At 44.8% G+C, this 23,870-nt stretch overlaps 1 protein-coding gene across 2 annotated transcripts in view; it reads left to right on the top strand.

Moving 5' to 3' along the window:
* The window catches only part of ALPK2 (alpha kinase 2), a 133,293-nt gene that overhangs the window by 85,448 nt on the left and 23,975 nt on the right, over positions 1–23,870 (top strand). For both annotated transcript variants that reach the window (XM_049900959.1, XM_049900960.1), the window contains 2 exons: positions 13,396–16,744; positions 23,324–23,471. In XM_049900959.1, the coding sequence (XP_049756916.1) occupies positions 13,396–16,744; positions 23,324–23,471 (3,497 nt within the window). The remainder of the gene's footprint in view (positions 1–13,395; positions 16,745–23,323; positions 23,472–23,870) is intronic.

Genomic DNA, 23,870 nt, shown 5'->3' with positions numbered 1-23,870 from the left:
GCAGCAGTTTTTCAGGTAGGAGAGCACTGTCTCAAAGAGAACTTGACAGAGAAAGAGAAGAGAACCAGACACTGAAGAGGCAAAGACTTCCTACATATATTGGCAAGGGGGCATTGGACCAAGCACAGACTGGATGGAGGCTGACTCATTTGACAAACTATTTTTGAACATGTACTGTGTGTCTTACACCATGATAGACACCAAGTCGAAAAAGACTAACTCTGTTCTCCCTCTCGTGGATCTTTCTTTCCCAGGAAGTTTTGTTTCTCCTGCTGAAGGAAGCTGTCTCTAAATCTAATCAGGTAACTATTATTACCTGCTGGGTAAATGTACCCTCATACAATTCTGGCTGAGGGGATATTTTTCGCTGGCCCAGAAGACAAACCTGAGAATGTATAGCTCTCCTGATTACTTACTAGAGGAGAGAGGTGAGATCTCAGGGGATCTTTAAGCTCCAAGCCTCTCGGGCTGACATATTTTTTCCTTAGTCTTTGGTAATGACCCTCTGAGGCAGGATACCTTCCTAATATTTATGTTTATATTGAGATTTTCCAGGTACCAAATACCATCATTGCTGTATGCTTTGAAGCCCACGCCGAACAGGCAAAGGACTGGTATAGTAACCGTGACAAGTGTTTCCTGTTTCTAAAGTTTACAAGAACTTGCTTTGTACAATTTATTATTGTTGGTGCAGTACAGTAATTGCTACAAACTTGGTTTTGATTTTGCTCACAGCATGAAGAGGAACTGCGAAGAGAGAGACTGATTTGAAAATGCTCTCCTAGAACCTAAGGTTTAATTTTTTCCCCTTGTTATCCGGTTTGAGACCTGCATCTACGTTTCAGTTTGTGGGGAGTAAACAATACCAGGTTACCTACCCCCAGACTCATGAGTTACATCATAGATTCATCTTGAGGGTCTGTGAGCCCTTAGGAGGGGATTCATGGGCTCAAGGGGTCTGTAACCAAACCAAAACCGAACCCACTGCCGTTGAGTTGATTTCAACTCATAGCAACCCTATAGGACAGAGTAGAACTATCTCATAGGGTTTCCAAGGAGCAGCTGGTGGATTTGAACTGCCCCCCTTTTGGTTAGCAGTCGAGCTCTAAACCACCATGCCACCAGGGCTCCAAGGGGGTCTGTATCCCCTGAAATTATACCCAAATTGCGTGACTGAAATGAGATTTTCCAGAAAGAAGAATCCATAATTTTCCTTAGATCTTCAAAGCAGGTTGTATACCCCAAAAGTTAGTAAACTTGAGGGGAACATGGCCACTGGTCTTCTGTAGCTGTGATGATTTTCATTGGCTTGGAACAGGTCTGTGAACCTGTAGAACTCTACAGGATCCGCTTCATGGCCCCTGTGCTGACTACAGTACGGTCTATCAAAAAGATGAAGAAAGACTTACTAGGGTAGGGTAGGGAGAACTCAAGAGCTTAGGGACTGTCTTGGATTGAACTATGTCCCCCAAAAATATGTGTCTACTTGGTTAGGCCATGATTCCCAGTACTGCGTAGTTGTCCTCCATTTTATGATTTTCCTGTGTTGTATAAATCATAACCTTTGCCTGTGGTTAAAGGGGATTAGGGTGGGACATAACACCCTTGCTCAGGTCACATCCCTGCTCCAAAGTAAAGGGAGTTCCCCTGGGGTATGGCCTATACCACCTTTTATCTTACAAGACATAAAAGGAAAGGGAAGCAAGCAGAGAATTGGGGACCTCATACCACCAAGAAAGCAGTGCTGGGAGCAGAGCGCATCCTTTGGACCCAGGGTTCCTGTGCAGGGAAGCTCCTAGTCCAGGGTAAGATTGATGACAAGGAGCTTCTTCCAGAGCCGACAGAGAGAGAAAGCCTTCCCCTGGAGCTGATGCCCTGAGTTTGAACTTGTAGCCTACTAGATTGTGAGAAAATAAATTTCTCTTTGTTAAATCCATCCACATGTGGCATTCCTGTTATAGGAGCACTAGATGACTAAGACAAGGAGGCAGGAGAAGAGGCGGAATCCAGAGAGCTTGTGCTTCAGGGTGGTTTGCTGTGCAGCCCATGGTTTCTCCCCTGCCTCTGGGCTCATTCTTGGTTCAGTCTATGTATGATGACGTGTTTGTGTTTTCTTCCCTAAGGGTTTGATCTGGAAGCCTTAGGAGTCAAAGAAAACCTGGTTCCAGCTAGAAGATGAGATGTGAGCCCCATTTCCATGTCTGTGTTGTTTCCATGATAGCAGGTCATAGAATACCAAAACTGTCCACAAACTGGGTGGCTTCACACAACAGGAATGTATTCTTTCACAGTTTTGGATGCTACAAGTCCAAAAATCAAGGTGCTGGCAGAGCCATTCTCCCTCTGAAGGTTCTAGGGAAGAATCCTTTCTTGGTTCTTCCTAGCTTGGTGGTTGCCAGTGATCCTTGGCTTGTAGCTGCATCACTCCAACCTCTCCCTCAGTCCTCACATGGCATTCCTTCTGAGCCCGTGTGCCCAGGTCTCCTTTCTTTTATAAAGGCATCAGTCACTAGATTTAGGCCCCACTCTAATTCTGTATGACTGCATCCTAACTAATCACATTTGCAAAGAACCTATTTCCAAATGAGGTCACATTCCAAGGTGCTGGATGAACATGAAGTTTTGGGGGGCACTATTCAACCAATGGAGTCCTGGTGGCACAGTGGTTAAAAGCTAGGCTGCTAACCAAAATGTCGGCAGTGTGAATCTACAGCCGCTCCTTGGAAACCCTATGGGGCAGTTCTTCTCTGTCCTATAGGGTCACCATGAATTGGAATTGACTCGACAACAATAGGCTTGGCTTGGCTTATTCAACCAATACAGAGACCTAGAGATCCTCTCTAACCCTCTCATTTTACTGGGGATAAAACAGATTCAGAGTGGTTCAATGACTTCTCCAAAGACACCCTCCTGGAAGGTAGAAAACTAGGAGGAAAGACCTGCAATCTATTTCCAAAAAATTAGCCAACATAAACCCTGTGGATCATAACAATCTGGTCTGCAGCTGATCAGGAAAGGAGATGAGCCATGGGAATCTAGTTCTCTCCCAATTTGCAATCAAATTGATATTTTACAAACTGTGACGTCCCCAAGAAATCAGGACAGGATTGTAACACCAGCTGGCTGAAGATTTCTTTTCTCCCAGCAGGTAATGGAATGAAGAAGTGCAAGACAAATGACAGGGGTGTTCAGGATCAGGTTTTCAGGTTGGGCATTTCAAATGAGTATCAAGCAAGGCACAGACCTCTACTTTATTATGTGTTCTTTTCACATCCCAAGACTTAAGTGAAGCTTCTTGCTGGACAGCCGGGCAGCTCCTAAAAATAAACTCAAGTTCTTGAAATATTCTAGTTTGCCTTTAAGCTTTCTTTGGCTGGGGTCAAGGCTATCTATTTTCGGTTTTACACCCCTAGGTGGTATGGATTTGATCTATCAAATGACGAATGGTGAGGTTCCTGTGGTGAGAGCTCAGCAGATATTTAGGAAAGGTTAGCCATGGACGAGGCAACAGCAGCCCTGTATGACTGGGAAATGGGGAAGGTCCTATTTGAAGATGGCTGGAACCACAGGAGAAAATTGATGATGTGTAGACAACTATTGAAGGTCGCAGCACTATCTGTACCAAGTCCAAATAAGGATGAAAGAACATTAAAAAAAGAGACAGGAGTTAGAGAAAGAAAATTATCTCATGGTAGGACATTTGTGGTACAGGTAGGACAGTTCCAGCTGAAGCAAGGGAACTAAATGGCTTGACTTTCCTGGCCTGTGTACTTGTATTTGGCCTTTGGAAACTCTCCTCTGATTTTATGTCTTCTCACATTTCTCCATACCTTCCCCCACTCCAAGTTCACCTTGCCTCGGGCCCTTTTGATCCTTTGGCATTTTGACCATCCCCTCAAATTCCCTTCCCAGGAGTCACACCCCTTGCCCTCTGTGACATTGTCCTTCAAGTTAATTTCTATCCAGACACTGCCCAGTGCCTCCACAAGGCTCCAGGGTAGGCCTTACCTGCCTTTTCGTTCATCCCTCAGCAATATATTTTTCTCTTGTTATCAGTTAGGAATGCTTTTAGGTGCCGTTAACAGAATAACCAGCTAATAGCGACCTAGAACATTAGGACACTTTCTCACTTACCCAGAAGTCTGGGGGTGGAAGGTCTCAGTGTTGTTCTAGTGGTTCAGTGATGCCGGCAAGCTTCCAAGTTCTTTCTGTGTTTCTGCTTTACCAGCCAGTGTGTTGACTTCTCATTCTCATGCTTGGAGCCTCATGACTAGAAATGATGTTGTAGCACCAAGGATCACATTACATTAAAGAAGAAAGAGGATATAGAAGGTATCTGCCATAATAAAAGCTCCTTAGTGGAATCCCTCTTATATCTCATTAGGTAGGACTGACCCCTTGGCCCCATCTAGCTACACAGGAGGCTGGGAGAGTATCTGATTTCCCAGTCTCCTTAGTTGGATGCTACAAGAGAAGAGGGGATTGAGAATGCTGTTGAGTTAGTCAACTAACATTGTCAACCACATTTGTTCACTCTTTTTTTTTTTTTTTAATGAGTAGAGGAGGTCTATGAGACAGTCTCTGAAATGCTAAGAATGATCTAAGAATTGACACAGATGAAGTAAGAATGCAGCTTCTGGCTCTTGCACTTCAGAAAACTTCGGTGGTGACCTTCCTTTCTCTGTCCTGCAGCAGCACTGCTAGGTTCCATCCATTTGGGCCATCAGCATAACTTGTCAAGAATTGTCATTTATCTTTCCCACGTACACTTTGTCTCTTCAACTGAATTATAAGCCATTTGAGAAGAGGGATCTCATACCACCTTCTATTGTTAGTGACACAAATTCATCTCACACACTTTGCTGGCATCCAGGAGACTCCCATTAATGATGAGGGGTATAACCCTGAACACCATGGAGTGGCCAAAGAGACAACAAATCTTTCCACCAGATTCATGGCAGACACACTTAGGAGGGAGAAGTTTGGAGAGGCCAACAAATGAAAGCAATGTGTTTGCTGGATCAGAGGCATGCTGGAAAGGGGGTGGGGTGGGAAAACACTGAGCAAACGGAGTATAAAATTTCAAGCCTAATGCTGCTTTCTAAAAGGGATTGGGAAGTGTTACTACGTTTGATTTACCCTTTCTCTTCTTTGTATTCATTCACGTGTTTATTATTCATTCAGGAAAATTAATTGAGCCCTTACTCCGGGCTAGGATCTGGAAATTCAGAAATGAGTAACACGGAGCCATCCTTTGACTTTGGAGGGAAGCAGACAAATAAGCAAATGGTCATGTTACGGTGTAATAAGGACCACTGTAGTGTTATTGGAGTTCCTGGGTGGCATAACCAGTTAAATACTCAACGGCTAACTGAAGGTTGGCGGATCAAACCCACCCAGAAGCACCTTGGAAGGAAGTCCTGGCAATCTCTTCTGAAAGGTCACAGCCATGAAAGCCCTGTGGAGCGTGGTTCTACTCCATGCATATGAGGGATCAACGGCAACTGGTATAGTGTCATACCCAAAGGGTCTCAGGAGTGCAGAAGTCCTGGGTTTAAATTAACGGGAGTTTCCAGCCTTTGGTGGGGTTTGTAATAACTTCTCTTACTAGAAAAGCTGGATTGGAAAGGGCTTTTTAGCCAGACAGACAGCTTTAAATCCTCGTTCTGCCGCTACCGTGGGAGACCCCAGCGAGCTCTCCATGAGACAACATCATTTGTCTCATGCATCAGTTCTCAATTTTTCACCTCTCAGCTCTGAATGCACCCTTCAATGGCTGCTGTGTGATAGTGGGATTCCTTTTAGCATTTCTCCTTTAAAGTAAGCAGGATGCTAAACTTTCTCAGTAGAGGGTGCTGGAGGACATTGTAGGAGGAAAAGGATTCCTGCAATTTCCAGTGTCATTGGGGGCTGGTGTTACAGGTGTGTAGAGCCTGCCCAGCTACAGAGACCTGAGCGCAGACCCTCTGTGACCTTACAGCCTTTGTCTACCAGTTCCAGTTGCCATCCGGTTGATTCTGACTCATGGCGACCCCACGTGTATCAAAGTAGAACTGTTCTCCACAGGGTTTTCAATGGTTGATTTTTCAGAAGTAGGTTGTCAGGCTTTTCTTCCAAGGTGCCTCTGGATGGGCTTGAACCTCTGACCTTTTGATTATCAGCTAAGCATGTAACTGTTTGCACCACTTGGGGGCTCCAGCCTTGGCCAAGTGGTAACCTTTCTAAAGTCTTCTGTCTTTGAAAACCAGACCCCTGCATGACCCACTTGCTCTGAAGGCCTCCTGCCTATACTGAGGCCCAGACTCCCTTAGGAAGCCCTCGTATGGCCTGTCCACAGCTTGGTGCACACAGGGCAGTCATTCCTTCTGCAAGCCCTGCACTCCCACCCTATGTCACCCACATGCTCGGAAGTTCTCTGCTTCTGCCAGGGCCTGCACATCCATGCCACTGGCTGCTGATCGCCTGCACTCTGGAAGGTGGCCTATTGCTTGCTAGCAACTCCAGACCAGCCCTGACCTGGCTAAACCAGGCTACCTGGTGGCCTAGCCATCCACCTTCTCCAATGAGCTCTGAACCTCTTCCCTGTTTGTCCTTCCTTGGCACTCATTCTCAGCCACGGCTTATGAGAGTCTCCTTAGATCTGTCAAAAATAAGCAACTCAGAACACCACTAACAGATTGCTATGCATTTTTCACAGACAACTTTAAAGTTGGGTAGCTCATCATTACTGAGTAAATCAGTACTCCGATTGATTAAGATTTTATTTTCATCGGGAACTTTGAACAAAAATTTTTTTGATTGGTTGATGACTATGTCAGAATACTAAGGTCTTATAAGAGAACAGTATTTGCTCAAACACTGTTGCGTTGCTATTAGGTGCTGTCAAGTCAGTTCTGTTTCATAGCGACCCTGTGTACAACAGAACAAAACACTATCTGGTCCTGCACCATCCTCACAATTATTGCTATGTTTGAGCCCATTGTTGTAGCCACTGTGTCAATCCATCTCCTTGAAGGTCTTCCTTTTTTTTGCTGACCCCCTACTTTACCATGCAAGATGTCCTTCTCCAGGGACTGGTCCCTCCTGATAACAAAGTACATGAGATGAAGCCTCACCATCCTTGCTTCTAAGGAGCATTCTGGCTGTACTTTTTCCAAAAGAGATTTGTTCATTCTTTTGGCAGTCCATGGTATATTCAATATTCAATACTCAAACATTATCAAAGCTTAAATAAGTTACTAAGAATTACAAGATCAGTGAGCCATGCTTGTAAGACCTTTGGAGTCTTAGAAAAAAGATGTGTTTATTAATCATTGACTGTTTTCCAAAAGAATAAGTTTCAAGTGTTTCAGTGAGCCTGACCACCTGAGTACGATTATGTGCAACAAAAACCCAAACCTGTTGCCGTCAAGTCGATTCTGACTCATAGCAACCCTATAGGACAGAGTAGAACTGCCCCATAGAGTAGAGCGGCTCATGGATTTGAACTGCTGACCTTTTGGTTGGCAGCCATAGCTCTCAACCACTGTGCCAGCAGGGCTCCGCAACAAGACAGGCTTCTAAATTGTAGTTCAAGATACAGCTATAGGCACTAGAAATTGTGTACACACACACACACACACACACACACACACGGGGAAACCGCCGTGGTGGCATAGTGGTTAAGAGCTATGGCTGCTAACAAAAAGGTTGACAGTTCAAATCCACCAGGTGCTCCCTGGAAACCCTGTGCAGCAGTTCTACTCTGTCCTATAGGATCACTATGAGTTGGAATCGACTTGACAGCAATGGGTTTGGTTTTATATATATATATGTATATATATGTGTGTGTGTGTATATATATATACACGATGGAAACTCTGGTGGCATAGTGGTTAAGTGGTACGGCTGCTAACCAAGAGGTGGGCAGTTCGAATCCACCAGGTGCTCCTTGGAAACTCTACCGGGCAGTTCTAATCTGTCCTATAGGGTCGCTATGAGTCGGAACTGACTTGATGGCAGTGGGCAGTGGGTATATATATGATTACACAGCACACAGGTTTCTAACATTTATTAAGATGACCTTTAGTGTCATGGGCAAGAGAACTGTGTCTTCACGAAGAAAACTTGTAATTTTGTTTCACAGATCTCATAGTGAATCTTCTATCACAGTTAATAATCCTTTATGTTAAACCTCCCTGGTTTAAGTTACCGTGGGGTTGCTATCTCCTGACTGGACCCAGACCATTCTACCTCATCAGTAAAGATGAGGCAAAAACATCACTATTTCAGATTTATTTTATGGATCAAATGAGAAAGCCCATAGCTCTTCAGGACTGCTCACTTTTCTCTTTGCCTGAGCTACTAGTGTCTTTACAGTGAACCAGGGGACTAATATGTCATAGAGTGTCTCCTGGGTGCTGGGCAGTCTGCCAGGCACTTGACATGATGATCCTGACTTGCATGTGGTTAGCCCTGGAGGAGGAGACAGAGGTTCAGAGAGGCCAAAGAGGTTACCTGGGTCAGGTATGCAATATCAGATTAAGCTATGAACTTAGGTCTTTAGTTCTCCAAGTCCACACACCAAGGTGACCTTCTGCCTAGAGCCCCATGCCCTCCTCCTTTCTACCAGAAAAAGAGCAATTTCCCTACGCAACAAAACTCCTGAGTCTCACCACTCACCTGTTGTGATAGTAGAGAAGCAGTGTAAGAATCATTTGTTGGAGTTTTTTCACAAGAAATCTACTCTTAGAAGGTCTGACTCATGTAAAAGATGTGAGTCTGTGGTTTCTCTGTGTGAGCTGACCTCTAAATAAGGCTCCTGTGCAGCCTGTCCTTGAAAGGGATGTTTTAGGCCTTGAATTGTATGTACTGGGTTGTTAAACAATCCTTTTAGAAAATTCCATTGGCTAAAGTCAAACTTATGGAATTTCACATCAGCAGTGGACCAGTCATGGTTTGTTGCTTGAACATAACTTCCAAAAAGGCAGCAATCTGTTACGTTCACTGATGGGGTTTCATAAATGCTTAAAACAGTACCTGGTATGTAGTAGATTTTCAATAAATGTTTGCCGAGTGGGTGAATTTACACAGCCAAGGATTCACCATATTTGTTTTCATATGAGGCATCACTGAGTTTTTTTAAAGTAGGATAAAAAACAAAAACAAACCAAGAGCAGAAAGGAGTGAATATAACTTAATGAGAATATGACTATTTTGTAAGTGAAGGTATGATACCACAGCTATGATGATATAGCCCAGTTGCCAAACTCACCCTAATCAAAACTTACTTGTCCTGTGGTCCATCTTCTCCACAAATTATTCCTTTTCAGGTCCGGCCTATTTATTACTCTGTTGATGTGGTAGTGATCAGTAATGGAATGTGTTATGGATTAAACTGTACCCCCCTACCACCAAAAAAAAAAAAAAAAAAATGTTGGAATCCTAACCCCTGTACCTGTGGATGTAATCTAGTTCTGAAACAGGGGTTTTTGTTATGTTAATTAGATCATACCCAAGTAGGGTGGGCTCTAAATCTAGTCACTTCGGAGTTATAAAAAGAACAGATTACAGACAGAGGTAAACCCACGGGGGAAGTCATAGGCCATGTGAGAATCATCTGCAAGCCAAGGAATCAAGAACACCTAGGAAGGTATCAACACAGCCAAAACCCTGACTTGGACCTTCAGTCTCCAGAACTGTGAGAAAATTAAATTCTGTTCTGCAAAGTCACCTACTTGTGGTATCTCTGTTACAGCAGCACTAAGAAACTAAGACAGGCGGGTAAGAATAAACATACTCTCCCAGTCAGTAACATGGTGACTTTTTAACTGGAGCCCTTTGGAAAAAATTGCCTAGTGCCAGGCAGAGAATTCCACACATGCAGGCTATCCCATAAATGTCTGTTGGCACTGTGAGAACGTGCTGATGGCAGAACCTTAAAATAAAGGGCTGACTGACGCAGGTAGTGGAGATTCAGGCAGTGTAGGAAAGCCTGAGAGGGAGGGAGCAGTGTTTTTGATTGGGCAGCCTCTATACACACCCCAAATCAGGACCAAGAAGCTACCCATGCTTTCTGTGCTTAATAGTTTGGTATATTTTTCACATGTCGTTGTCAGGTTCCATCAAGTCGATTTCGACTCCTAGAGACCCCACGTGACAGAGTAGAACTGCTTCAACGGGGTTGCTAGTCTGTAGTCTTTACGGAAGCAGATCACTAGGTCTTTCTCCCGCAGAGCTTCTGGATGGGTTCGAACCTCCAACCTTTCAGTTAGCAGCCAAGTGTTCAACTGTTGTGCCACCAGGGCTCTAGTTCCTTATAAAAAACCTGACCCACAATGGCAAGTGAAGAGAACAATTTGTACATGTGTTATAAATGTTCAGGCATAGAGATGAAGCCATACATACACACCAAACGCCTCAGCACTGTTATAACAAAAACAAAAAAAAACTTGTTTGTTTCCCAGAAATTATCTTTCTCGTTTCCCCCTTTCCATTTTAATGTGATGAGAAAGAGAAGGCGTATAGAAAGAGAGCAAATAAATTTTTTCCTTTTTAGAAACACTAGATGTGTAACAGCAGCACCCCTGCTTGTGGTTAAACGTCTGATTTAAAATGGGGTTGCCCCTTACCCAGGTGTAAATCTATCCACCTACAGTCACCCGATCTTCGACAAAGGCCCAAAGTCCACCAAATGGGAAAGAGACAGTCTTTTTAACAAACGGTGCTGGCAAAACTGGATGTCCATCTGCAAAAATGAAACAGTCCCTATACCTCACACCATACATAAAATGAGGTTGGCCCAAAGTGGGGAGCAGATGAAAGGCCAACCATTTCAAGTATAGAGGCTTAATGAGTGAAGTTGGGAACAGCTGTCTCAGCTGGCACATAGTTCATTCAGTTATTCATTCTTTCAACAGCTATTTGTAGAGCACCTGTTGTTGTTGGTTGCCCTCAAGTCGACCTTATGCATAACAGAAGGAAATGTTGCCTGGTCCTGTGCCATCTTCATGATGGTTGGTATGTGTGGGCCCATTGTTGTGGCTATCGTGTAGTACCTTCCAACCTAGAAGGCTCATCTTTCAGCTCTCTCTTGGACAGTGTTGTGTTGTGATCCATAAGGCTTTCACTGGCTAATTTTGGGAAGTAAATTGCCAGGGCTTTCTTCTTAGTCTGTCTTAGTTTGGAAGCTCTGCTGAAACCTGTTCACCATGGATGACCTTGCTTGGTCTTTGAAACATCAGTGGGTTAGCTTCCAGCATCATAGCAACGTGCGAGCCACCACAGTATGACACACTGACAAGACAGGTGGTAGATAGAGCACCTACTGTGTGCTAATTGCTCTAAAAGGCATTGAATACAACATAGAATGAGAGCTCCATGTAGCCAGCATTTCATCCATTTCGTATTCCTATTACCTGCAATACTCTAGTACCTTGGAGGCATTCAAAAGATGTTGGTTGAATTGATGAATGGTCCCAGGCCTCATGGAGTTTATCACAGGAAATTATACTCTTTCCGTTTGTCCAGTTAGCTTTTTTCTTTTTTGTTGATATGTTTTAATCATTAATTCTTTTCATGCTCAAACTTTGGGCAGTGAGAGACCTTTCAGCTAGTTACTGTGATTTTTTTTTTCCCTCTAGCTTTGTTGTGGTAAAATATATACAACGAAAGCTTGCCATTTTAACCATTTTAAGTGTACAATTCAATGACATTAATGACATTCACCGTGTGCTGCAACCATCATCACTGTTCATCTCCAAAAAGTCTCCCATGGCCCCCAGTGGAAACTCAGCAGCCCTCAAGCAACAACTCCCCATTTCTCCCTTCCCCCAGCCCCTGGCAACCACCAATACTCATCTCTGTGCATTTGCCTGTTCTAGATATGTCATATATGTGAGCTCACACAATATTTGTCCTTTTGCATCTGACTTATTCCACCCAGCAGAATGTTCTCAAGGTTCGTCCATGCTGTGTTGGGTGTCAGAACTGCATCTCTCTTTAGGGCTCAATAACAGTCCATTGTGTGTACAGACTGCATGTTGTTTATGAATTCATCTGTTGATGGACACTTGGGTTGTTTCCCCTTTTGGCTGTTGTGAATAGTGCTGCAATGGGCATTGGTGTTTGAGTCCCTGCTTTCCAGTCTTTGCGGGTGTATACTTAGGTCAGTTAGCACTTTTGTGCCAGTAAAAACTGAGTTAAGGGAACATCAGAGGTAGCTTTCAAAAGAAAATGAGGGGGTCACATGCAGTCTTGGGGGAGTGTGGAAAGGGATGTCGTTAAGCTCTTGTCTTGTTTCCCACTGGCTGTGTGTACAGGGATTGATCGCAAGGTAGTAAGATGATCCTCACATGTGCTTTGTGGAAGTCAGTGACAGGACTAGGGTTACTCTGTGTACATGAGTGTTTCAGTTCTGTCTTGTACACTAGGAGGGCAGGCTCCATCTTCTCCTCACTCTGAGCCCAGCCACCTGTTCCCTGCACGTCTGAACGGGGATGCTCCAAAGTAGGAGTCCTGGGGGCAAAGGTTCTGCTGCTTTCAAAAATTACAACAAGTCCCTTCTCCTTGGCTGGACGTAATCTTATTTTGTTTTAAAATAATCAATGAGCTAAAAGCTTCCAGAGATAAGAGCCAGTTAAAGAGTTTACTGCTTCCTTGAACAATAACCAACATCACACAGCACTCAAATAATACCAGGATGGGCTCCATTCTCAGAATGTGGCATTTCTTTTCCAGCTTCCCTCGCTCTTTTCCTCCTTCCCGCCCTTCTTTTCTGTCACTCTTCTCCCCCTCTTTCCCTCTCTGTCCTTCCCTCTCTCCTCTCTTTTCTTACCGTTTGTCGGAACTGCTAGGCAGTGCTGATGGCCAATCCTAACGCCGTTGCTTCATTAGAGGTGAGTTCAAAGGCCAGGCTTCTCTGGTCTTTAGTAACATCCTGAAACAGCAAGGTGTCATACTTTTGGGACAAAGTAAGACACTGCTACTTTGCAAACACTGCATATTTCATTTGTTATAATCATGTGGCAGTGATCTTTCTAAATAGGTGCACACAACTTTTATGGCTTACTTGATCATAATAGCTAACACTTCATTTGTAATTTCTACCTTTTTTTCTGAGAGAGAGGAAAAAAAAAAATAATGAAATAAACTATGATCGCCAGGAGGCTTTTTGCTTATAAGGCGGAATTTGACCAAGGGCCCCGGAACACACAGTTGACTAAATTTGCAGTTCTCCAGGAAGTCTTTAAGACCTAAAATGCATTTGGGGATTAAAGTTTGGATTCTGATCATTCCTGTTCCTCTTTTCCGTTATTACTGTCACTGAGGGTTAACACTCCTCCAGCGATTGCAGTTATGGCCCACTATGGGCTCTCCTAGGAACAGTTCTCTCAATATCACTTTCCATCTTCCTAGGTGCAAATTCAGGAGAGAGCTGAGGAGAAAGTCTCTCACAGCCAGATGCCTGCAGGGGAGGAGTCCCCACCCACTGGGACCACAACGAGCTCCCTCCCCAACTTTAGAGGGATCCACAAGGAAAATGCATCATTGGCCCAGTACCTAGAGGTAGAAAGCTGTACTCGAAGACCACAGCATGAAGAACAAGGCAAGGACAGAGCAGACAACACACCTGGCGGCCCCTGGGGAGACCTGGAACGTGTGCTGAGCATCTCAGAAGCCAGTAGTGAATACATGTCCCTGCGTAAGGACACCATGCATGTCCCCTGGCATGGCCACGCTGACCTCAGTGAGCCCAAGGCTCCCTCTGTGGCTTCCCCTGAGCCTATAAACACCATCCTTGCCCTGGAAAATGTGTATGTTGGGCCAAGCAGCCGAGAAGCCATGTGTGGCATGGAGAGTTTTAAAGCAGGTGGCCAAGGACCATGTCGTGATACCATGGATTCTTCCGTTGGCACACCAGTTGATAAACATGTGCCTGAAGAAATTTGCTCCATGAACTTAGAGCTGGTGGATGGTCAAATCAAAGCATGTGACTTCTGTTCTACTGATGACAAGATGCTGGAAGTCCTTTTTAATACACAAAGTTCTGAGCCCCCACAATCCACATTCGAAAATGGCAAGGATAGAAATTCAGCCGTGCCACCTCTTTTTATCAGCACATTCACCTGGAACATTTCACAAGAGGCCCGTGAAGGGGCCACAGGAGGCAAGGTAGCAGAGGTGGAGAATTCCACCTCCACGTTGGCCTGCATGAGAAGGACTGACCAGGAGAGGCCAAGCCCCAGCCACTCAGGAGGGCTTCTTTCTTCTAAGAACAACTCTTTTTTGCAATTCAAAGGAGGTGGGGAGAGCCCCAGTACCTGTGCCAAAGACACCATAGACACAACAATCAGTCATAGTTCGGTTGTGACTTTTCCTCAGGGGAAGCCAACAACATTAACTGCTAAAACTGAGAATCTTCAGGCTACCAGGGAGAGTGAAGATACATCAGCTATTACCATTGCCATCAAAGTCCACCCAGCCAAATACCTTCCTGCTTCAAATGCTGAAGATAACCACACAGATGTCACTGAGGAGAGCTCTCCTCAGGCACCAGATGAAAATGTGTTACAATTTCCTTCCAGTGTACCTTCCAGTCATATTTTAAATAGTTCCACAGCTGAACTTATAAAGGAGCTGCCTTGCATGGCACCCAGTGCACCAGGAACCCATGTCCACCAACTCTCAGAGGGAAAGGGATTCTGTAGTGATTCCCCTCTTCAGCTTGGTAACCAAGACAAGAGCCAGACAGTGGACAGAGCAGCCCACAAAAGCCTTGTAGAGAATTTCCAAGAAAAAGGTAGTGAAACAAAGCAGAGGCTCTACCCAGAGAGCCTGCCCTACCAGGATTCTCTTTCTGAAAATGATTTACAAGAAAATTTGCCCAACACATCTGCTACACAAGAGGAAATAAGCTCGACGCCCTTGGACCACTCACCAGGAAACTCCAGGGAGGAAAGAGCGCAGAACTCAGGCCTGGGGATGATTATCTCTGTGGTGGCTGAAGCTACTATGGAAGAAGACAGTCAGGAACAGAGCAAAGTTCTGCCTATCTCTAAAGATCTGGAGAAGTCTAAAGAGATTGGACCAGGATCTGGGGCACCAGGCAACAAGCTGAAGATTATAACTCTAGAATCTTCTGTTTCAGAAATCTGGCCACAAAGACAACTGACAGAATCTGAGTGCAAGGAATCAGAAGCCATTCCCATGGTCTGGGCTATGTCTGAAGTTCTAAAGGCAGATGCTTTGGTGTGTGAATTGGACTCCCCTGAAATAGTAGCACCAGCTAGCAGTCCTCGGTGTGAAGCTGACTCAACCTCTGCTAATAACAGAGAAATCCATGGATGTCAAGAACCAGCCAGCAGTGATGATGGAAGGAGCCTTTCTTCCCAGTATTTGAGCCAACTCAGACTCCTGGAGTCATCTGTGGACCCTGTAGATGAAAAAGAGTCATGTACCATGAATATACTCTCAGAGGCTTCCAAACCTGGAGGGAAGGAAACTATTAACAATATGAGTCAAAACCAGAAGGTAAACCAACTCAGGGTGGATCACCCTGCCTTCTTTAAACAGTTGCTGACCTGCCCTCAAATCCTAGAGTCCTCTGTAGATCCCACTGATGAAACAGATGTGCTGGAGTGGGCCAGGGCTGACCAACCAAAGCTGCCTGAATCCACACCAGGGCTCATCAAAGAGGAGAATCAATTAAATGATGAAAACTTGGGCCAGAAAGTAGAAGCCCAACCTGCCATTTGGCAAGTTCCATATCCCGAGGCAAGTGGGGAAACCATTCCAGGTAAAAGGAGCATAAACCAAAACCAAGAAGATAGTGAGAGAGTGGAGGCTGAACAAAGTAAATACCACAAAGCAAAAGTGGAAGTCCAACCTGCCACTTTGCAAGTCCCATATCCTGACAAAGGTGGGGAAATAATTCCAAGTGAAGGCAGCATTCACCAAGTACAAGAAGGCAGCGAGAGAAGCTTTGGGGAGGCTGCACAGAGGAAACCCGGCAGAGCAGAAGTAACTTCCCCCACTTTACCTCTTTCTAACTGTCTTGTAATGACTCATGTGTCTGTTGGAGTTGACGCTAACTCCACAGGCCAAATTCATGACGTCACCGAAAATTGCGTAGCTGAGCCCAGAAACCATCAAAATGTATCTTCTGATTCAAAGGAAACGGGAAGACATATTGAGGATGAGTGTGCTAAACATTTGTCTTCTCCTAGTGGTCTTACTCCGTTACCTTTTACTTCATCTCCTGAAGGGAGCTGCACAAACTTCTCAATAAGCAACAGATCCAAGGAACCTAAAATAGAGAAGCCTCAAATTGGGGAAACCAAACCCCCAAACTCACCTGGCTCGCCAGCCATGACTTGGGCCTTACTTTCAGAGGACACTCCTCAGTTCCTGCAGGACCCCTGTCAAAAGGGCTGCACCCTGGGCAGCGTGAAAAAACCCAGGGAGGAGGAGACGCCCAGCCACATGGCGACCAAACCTGGCAAATTTCCAGGGACCTGGCCAGCGGTAACTGGATGCGAGGAGGCCAAGAAGAAGCAAGAAACCTCTGGAAGTGGACAGATAGCTGAGGGAGTAAAGAAGAAAATTCTGTCCAGGGTAGCAGCCCTGAGACTGAAATTGGAAGAGAAAGAAAATGTCAGAAAGACCTCGTGCTTTCATAAAAAGATTCCTAAACCCGAAGTATCAGTATCATGCACAGATGAAAAGAAAGACCAAAAAAAGCTACCTTGCAAAAGAGAAGGAAAAGGTGAGGCTCTGTTGCTTTCTATACTGGTTCGTTTGGGTTTGGTACGGCTGGATGGCCAAGTTTCTCTTTCCTCCTGATTTCTTTGCAGTTCTGTGGGGCGTCCACCAGGTGGGCATTGATACTGTGGTTACAGCCAAGTGGCTTGAACACATAGGTCAGAGGTTCTCAAACTTGAGTGGACATCAGAATCACCTGGAGGGCTTGTTAAACTACAGATTGCTGGGTCCCACCAATATAGGTTCTGGTAGTACAGTGGTTAAGAGCTTAGCTGCTAACCAAAAGGTCAGCAGTTTGAACCCCCCAGCTGCTTCTTAGAAACCCTTTGGGGCAGTTCTGCTTTGTCCTGTAGTGTGGCTATGAGTCAGAATCGACTCAATGGCAACGGGTTTGATTTATTTTTGCGTGAGTCAAAATCGACCAGACAGCAATGGGTATGGGTTGAAAACCCAGAGGTCTGATTCAGTGGGTCTCAGGGTAGGGCTCAAGAAATTGCATCTCTAACAAGTTTCTAGGTGAGGTTGATGTTTCTGATCTGGGGATCACACTTTGAGAACCACTGTTAGAGGCCGTAGGTATGTTTAGGTCCCTGGGTGGCATAAACGATTTGAGCTTGACTACTAACATAAAGGTTAGCAATTCGAACCCATCCAGCAGTGCAATGGAAGAAAGGCCTGGCATCTGCTTCCATAAAGATTACGGCCAAGATAACCCTACAGGGCAGTTCTACTCTATAACACACAGCGTCATCATGAGTTGGAATTGACTCAGCAGTTTGGGTTTGGTTTGATAAACAGCAAAAAGAAGACCCAAACCCATTGCCATTTAGTCAGTAGTCAATCCCAACTCATTGACTCCGTATGTGGTAGGTATTTTAATTGAGGGAGCATAATTAAGATGCCTTTCTGTTTGGTTATCCTTTTTTGTTTCTTAATTTTAAAACAAGATAAACAGAAGCACTAATCAGTGTAGCTAATTCGTATAATTAAATAGACCACACTAAGAGAGATTTAAAGAAACAAACATTTAGGTACAATTGGGATTCTTTAATCTTTAAATTTTATTTAAAATGGCTCAATTTTAACCTTGATTTTTTTCTTCCAAATTTGAATATAACAATTTTTTTCCAACTTACCCTCTTCATTTTCTGAGTCTAACATCCTCTGGGATCTCCTTGTTTCTGGTTTCAGACCTCTTGTTGGGTGCTGTCGAGTCAGTTCCAACTCCTAGCAGTCCCATGTACAACAGAACGAAACACTGCCCAGTCCTGTCCCAACCTCACAGTCATTGCTATGTTTGAACCCATTTTTGCAGCCACCGTGCCAGTCCATCTCATCGAGGGTCTTCCTCTCTTTGGGTGACCCTCTACTTTACCAAGCATGATACCCTTCTCTAGGAACTGGTCCCTCCTGATAACATATCCAAAGTATGCAAGACGCAGTCTCGCCATCCTTGCTTCTGAGGAGCATTCTGGTTGTACTTCTCCCAGAACAGATTTGTTCATTCTTTCGGCAGTCCATGATATATTCAATATTCTTCACCATAATTTAAAGGCATCAGTTCTTTAGTCTTCCTTATTCATTGTCCAGCTTTTGCATGCATGTGAGATGATTGAAAATACCATGGCTTGGGTCAGGTGCACCTTAGTCCTCAAAGTCCGTCCTTTTTTGTTTTTCAGACCACTAGAGCCTCCAAAACCCTTATAATTGTTGCTGCTTTGCCCATGGAATCATTTCAGCCTTCAATTCCTTTCCATAACCCGATGCTGAAGAAATCCATGAAAAATTTTAGCCTCTTATTATATCAGAGCTCATCTTTGCCTTCCCGTGAAACTTGGTAGAAGTTGGAAGAGAAAATATTACAGTGAGGTGACGTAGTCTGTGTGCGCTGGAGTGGGCTGAATGCCGCGGTCCTCTTTAGTTCAACGGGAGAAGGTTCTCCCTTAGCCAGGGTCCTCAGCCTTAGAGGTGGGTGGTTGTTATTCCCAACCCACACCAAATGGGCCCTTCACCCTTGTTGCACCCAGGGTTAAAAACAAACCTGCCTTCTGAAGAGTTTGGAGGTATCCAATGGCGTTGTTAGTTCATATGCTTTTAAACATATTTAAAGAGAATGAAGCGATGTTTTAAAAGACCCTCAGCAGTGGTTTCAGCCCAGGGGGAAACAATCTACTTGGAATTTCTGCACACGATCATTCAGGTTACCTGTGGGCAAAGTGACAATCCAGGCAGCTAGGTGCTGTTGGAGAGTTTGATTTTTGTTACAGCACAGCCTCCCCAAGCACCTAAGGACTGCACAGACAGAAAATACGGCATTCTGGGAGGATGTGGGGCTAACGAAGCAGGTACAAGTCAGGGTGGTGGGCCCCATCTGGGAGGGCCCTGCCAGAGGCAAAGGGGGAAGAGCGTCAAAGACTCTTCCAGCCCAATATGGTAGTAAAGGACTGTTAATGATAATGTTAACCCATGACACGGAGTCCATTAATAGGCAAAGATGATGAGCTGGGGATATAGGCAGGTGTGTTGGCCTGTGTGGAAGGAAGCCGTAGCTGAGCACAACATGCATTCAGAACCAGATTCCAAAACCAAAACCAGACCCAGTGCCGTCGATTCAATTCCAACTCATAGCGACCCTATAGGATACAGTAGAACTGCCCCACAGAGTTTCCAAGGAGCGCCTGGCGGATTCGAAGTGGCGACTCTTAGGGTTAGCAGCTGAAGCACTTAACCACTACTCCACCAGGGTTTCCAGAACCAGATTACTTGGGTTCAAATCTAGTCTCTCCCAGTAACTGGGTAGCCTTGGATAGCCTTACTGGGTAGCCTTGGGTAGCCTTACTTAGCCTCTGGGGGCCTCTTTTCCTCACCTGTAAAATGGGAGTACAGTTCTGCTACCTCCAAGGTATAAAAATGCAAAGCAATTTGAATGATGCCTGGCCCAGGGGCAAACCCTCAGAGTTGTTACCTGTTTTATTATTATCATTCAATGAAAAACAAGGAAATTTCTAGGCTAATATTATGCACATGAAATAAATTAAGAATTTAGGTCAGACGCAAGATCATTGTATCTGGGTTGATACTTACCTAGTATTAGAAGAACGAGCGGTTCCTATATCCCAGCCTCTCCTCTCTGAAGAACCCAGAGCCTCAACTGGAAGGCAGAAGCCCTCGGAGAGGAAGCAGGCAGAGGACGTCCATCTGAGTGACTCTCCCCAGTCGGCCCCTAAATGGGCATCCAAGGCTAGGTTTGCTGCCACGTGGGCTGTCCTTACCCTATCGTCTTTTCCTTTCGCAGCCCCTGGGTGCCGCCCCTCCCCTTTCTTGTGTGGGGATTTTCTTTGCAAGGAAAGATAGGAAGACAGGTGCCTGGAACGTCGGCACCCACTTTTTAAAGATTACAGCTCCCCGTCCTAACTACAAGCCAGCTCCAGGGATTTCTACCTGACTTGGCAAATAATGGCTTGACCAGTGTTTTCATTACTTTATGAAGGTCATCCCTTTTTATATGGTGCCTCCAATTAGTTGTGATAATTAATGCAGTCAGTGAGTATTTAATAAGGATCTGCTGTGCGCACTAATCTGTATACATCAACACAGACGATCACAAGAAACAGGAAACATGATTCTCTTCCGGCATTTAACGTTTGGGCTGCGGCATTCAAAGGCCCTGCCCTTCCTTTTCACTCCTGGCCTTCCCACTATTCATCATAGGTTTCTATCTATGGACCGTTTCCTTTCAGAATCTACTCCACCAGCAAGCAATCAAAAGTTTGTGTGTGTGTGTGTTTTTTTTTTCCATTGTAAGTCACAGCAATTTCATTGTTAAAAAAAAAAACAGTGTTGCCAGCAGGGAGACAACCAGGCTGAGAAGTTTCTGGTTCCTTCTGGTGCTTTTGGTTTTTGTAAGACCCAGGGCACCTTGAGTCCTCATCACTGCTTCTGGCCAGTAATAAGCTTCAGAGCCTTTGGGTGACGCCTTGACTGTGTGTACCTGCAGCCTGGTCCCCACCCTGCCACCTCCAAAGGAACACAGATTTTACACCCTCCCACTAGCGACCTGGTGGGGTAGGGGCGTGTGTGTGAGTCTTGAGTAATTCTGAGAAGAATAAAACAAGCATTGAGCAACTTTTTTTTTGTCTTTGACACTCCAAGCTTAGCAAAACTGAAGCTTTTTCTTCACAGGGGACTTCTCTATCCTTTTCCTTCACCCCTTGGGCAGAATACACATAAAAGATAAGCCTAGCTGCGCTCCCAAGCCTGGTTCTAGCTCATTCCACTACTTTTCTGTCTCTGTCTCACACAAACAGGGATCCTTTGCAAAGCTTTGGGGCCTTCAGCTTGGGCCTCTTGTACGAACCAGGTTTATATCTCCCAAAGACCATCATGCACTTCTGCTGCCCTTTTTATGCCCTTTCCTTCATCTATTTTCAGTTCTTACAGTGGGTTATGGATGGGGTGGCAGCCTTAGGAACATTTGGAAAAAAAATAAACCCACTGCCACCGAGTCAATTCCAACTCATAGCGACCATATAGGATAGAGTAGAACCACCCCACAGGGTTTCCAAGGAGTGGCTGGTAGATTCTAACTGTTGACCTTTTGGTTAGCAGCTGAACGCTTACTCACTAGGCCACCAGGGCTCCATAGGACATTTAGGTATCCCCCAAATCACCCAGGAGGATGACCACAGTGTAGTGTTGGAAGGGCCTTTGAGGAAATGTGGCCCAGATGAGGAGGCAGGCTTGGGTAAGACTCTGGACCAAGGGTTTGAGACTGCACCTGAACACCTAGTTCAGCTCGGGCAGGAGCCAGTAGGTCCAACTGCGCACTTCAACCAAAACCAAAACCCAGTGCTGTCAAGTTGATTCAGACTCATAGCGACCCTAGAGGACAGAGTAGAACTGCCCCCATAGAGTTTCCAAGGAGCACCTGGCGGATTCGAACTGCTGACCCTTTGGTTAGCAGTTGTAGCACATAACCACTATGCCACCAGGGTTTCCTAGTATATTTTATCTCTCAGTTATGCACTTGGCTCCCATAATATTGTTAAAATTTAAAATGTAGGTATGGGCCTCAGCTACTCTCTGGTTGAAGGATTTGTTACCCAAATAGCTCATTTATCACTTCCTGAGCAGAGAATAAGCTTTTAAATATGCATTTTGTTATCCAAGTATCTGTTGACTCCCAGCAGGGATGGGAAGCACATTTAATGCATCAGATATCTCATCATAGCGGAATTTGAGGCAACAGAGCAAAAAAGCATCCATACTGATGCCTTTTGGCTTGGCCGTGGATTATATGTGATGTTTCTTGATGTGTTACAAAAGCTGTGGCGTTACGGAGCTTGGTTTCTGATAGACTGACACCACGTCTCCAGTAACCTCTAACTAACCAGTTACGATGGACTCGACTCCAACTCAAGGCAGGTCTGTGTATCAGAGTAGAACTGTGCTCCGTAGTGTTTTCAATGGCTCATTTTTTGGAAGTAGACGACCTTCTTGAGGCTCTCTGGGTGGACTCAAACCTCCAACCGTTTTGTGAGCAGCTGAGCACTTTAACTGCTTGCACCACCCGGGGATGTTACGGCCTACCAAATTGTTCTGATCACCTGGCTAGGTCTTCTATCCCAGAGGGAAAGCTTACGGTACACCTTCTGGGTGGCAATTCTTGTCTTTTCTAATGTCTATGCTGCCACCCAGTGGCTGCCCTCACTAATTACACATTTGCCCGTCTTACCAAGCTCTCGTTGCTGGTAAAAGAGGTGATGTTCAAGGGTCCCAGCCCAGCCCCTGCGGAATCGTTTCCTTTTTGCTCTATTTCATTCTCTCTTTTGCTAGTGAGATTGATATCAGACACCATTCCAGTCCACTAGAATATCTTCAGCAAAGACAACTGTAATCAGGGGGAAAGAGACACTCTTCAGCGAATAACCTATTGTTGAGTTGCTTTTACATCTTGGGGGGCTTAGCCATAATTATCTTGATAATGCAGATTTGATTCTATTCCTTAGCCCTCGCCTCTGAGTTTTACCTGAATCATCTTTATTTGGCCCAGGTCATCTGGACTAGGCATCTACACTCTCTACTTAATAATAATAAAAAATCTCGCAAATGTTATTTCACTTTGTGCATTACAGACATCATCCAAAGAATTTTAAGTAAGAAAAAGCGAGTTTTCAATTAGATTGACCTGTTCATTTTCCTGCTTTTTAGATCAGCCACATCTCCCATCAGACAGTTTCCTCACCCATAAGTTGGGGGTAATAATTATGATCCCCTTCTCTTGGGATTAGAAACCCTGGTGACGTAGTGGTTAAGTGCTACAGCTGTCAACCAAGAGGTTGGCAGTTCAAATCTGCCAGGCGCTCCTTGGAAACTCTATGGGGCAGTTCTACTCTGTCCTCTAGGGTCTCTATGAGTCGGAATCGACTCAATGGCAGTGGGTTTGGTCGGTTTTGGTTCTCTTGGGATTGTTGGAGAATAAGGGTTCTGGGGAAGGTGAGATAAAATAGGAAAGCCTTTTGCCCACTGTAACACTCTTTGCAGCTGTAATAATAATACTGATCTGGAAATCTCTTGTTTCTAGGTCCAGTATTACTGAAAAAGATCCAAGCTGAGATGTTCCCCGACCATTCTGGAAATGTAAAATTAAGCTGCCAGTTTGGAGAAATTCACGAAGATTCTACTGTCTGGTGGTCAAAAGATTCAAAGCCAATAGTCCAAGTGCAGAGAAGGTGTGATACTGCCACCGGTTACTTTTCACAGTTGTTACTTGTTTATGTCACAACATAGTTCTCAATCATAAGAAGTGAAAAGGAAAATTGAAGTGGAGATTCCTCACTTGAAGTATCCAAGGACAATAAGTAATGGAAGAAAGCTGTCTAGACAGGGAAAAATGGTGGTGGATCCTTGCCCTAGCTCTGCTACCAATGAGCTTTGTGGCCTTAGGAAATCACAGAACCTTTAGTTATGTTTTTAAAATAAGGGGAACACGTCAAATGACCTTCTAGTCTGAAGTTCTGTGGTCCCGAGGTCAAAGAGCTTTCTTCTGTACATCTGTGGATTTTTCTAGTGTGTGTGTTTTCTGTTTCATAAATTCCCCTTAACCAAAGATCAAAGCTAAGAAGTTGAAT

Source organism: Elephas maximus, chromosome 11, assembly GCF_024166365.1.
Source record: "Elephas maximus indicus isolate mEleMax1 chromosome 11, mEleMax1 primary haplotype, whole genome shotgun sequence".
Taxonomy (NCBI): Eukaryota; Metazoa; Chordata; class Mammalia; order Proboscidea; family Elephantidae; genus Elephas; species Elephas maximus.
This window is presented reverse-complemented; position numbering and strand designations above follow the sequence as displayed.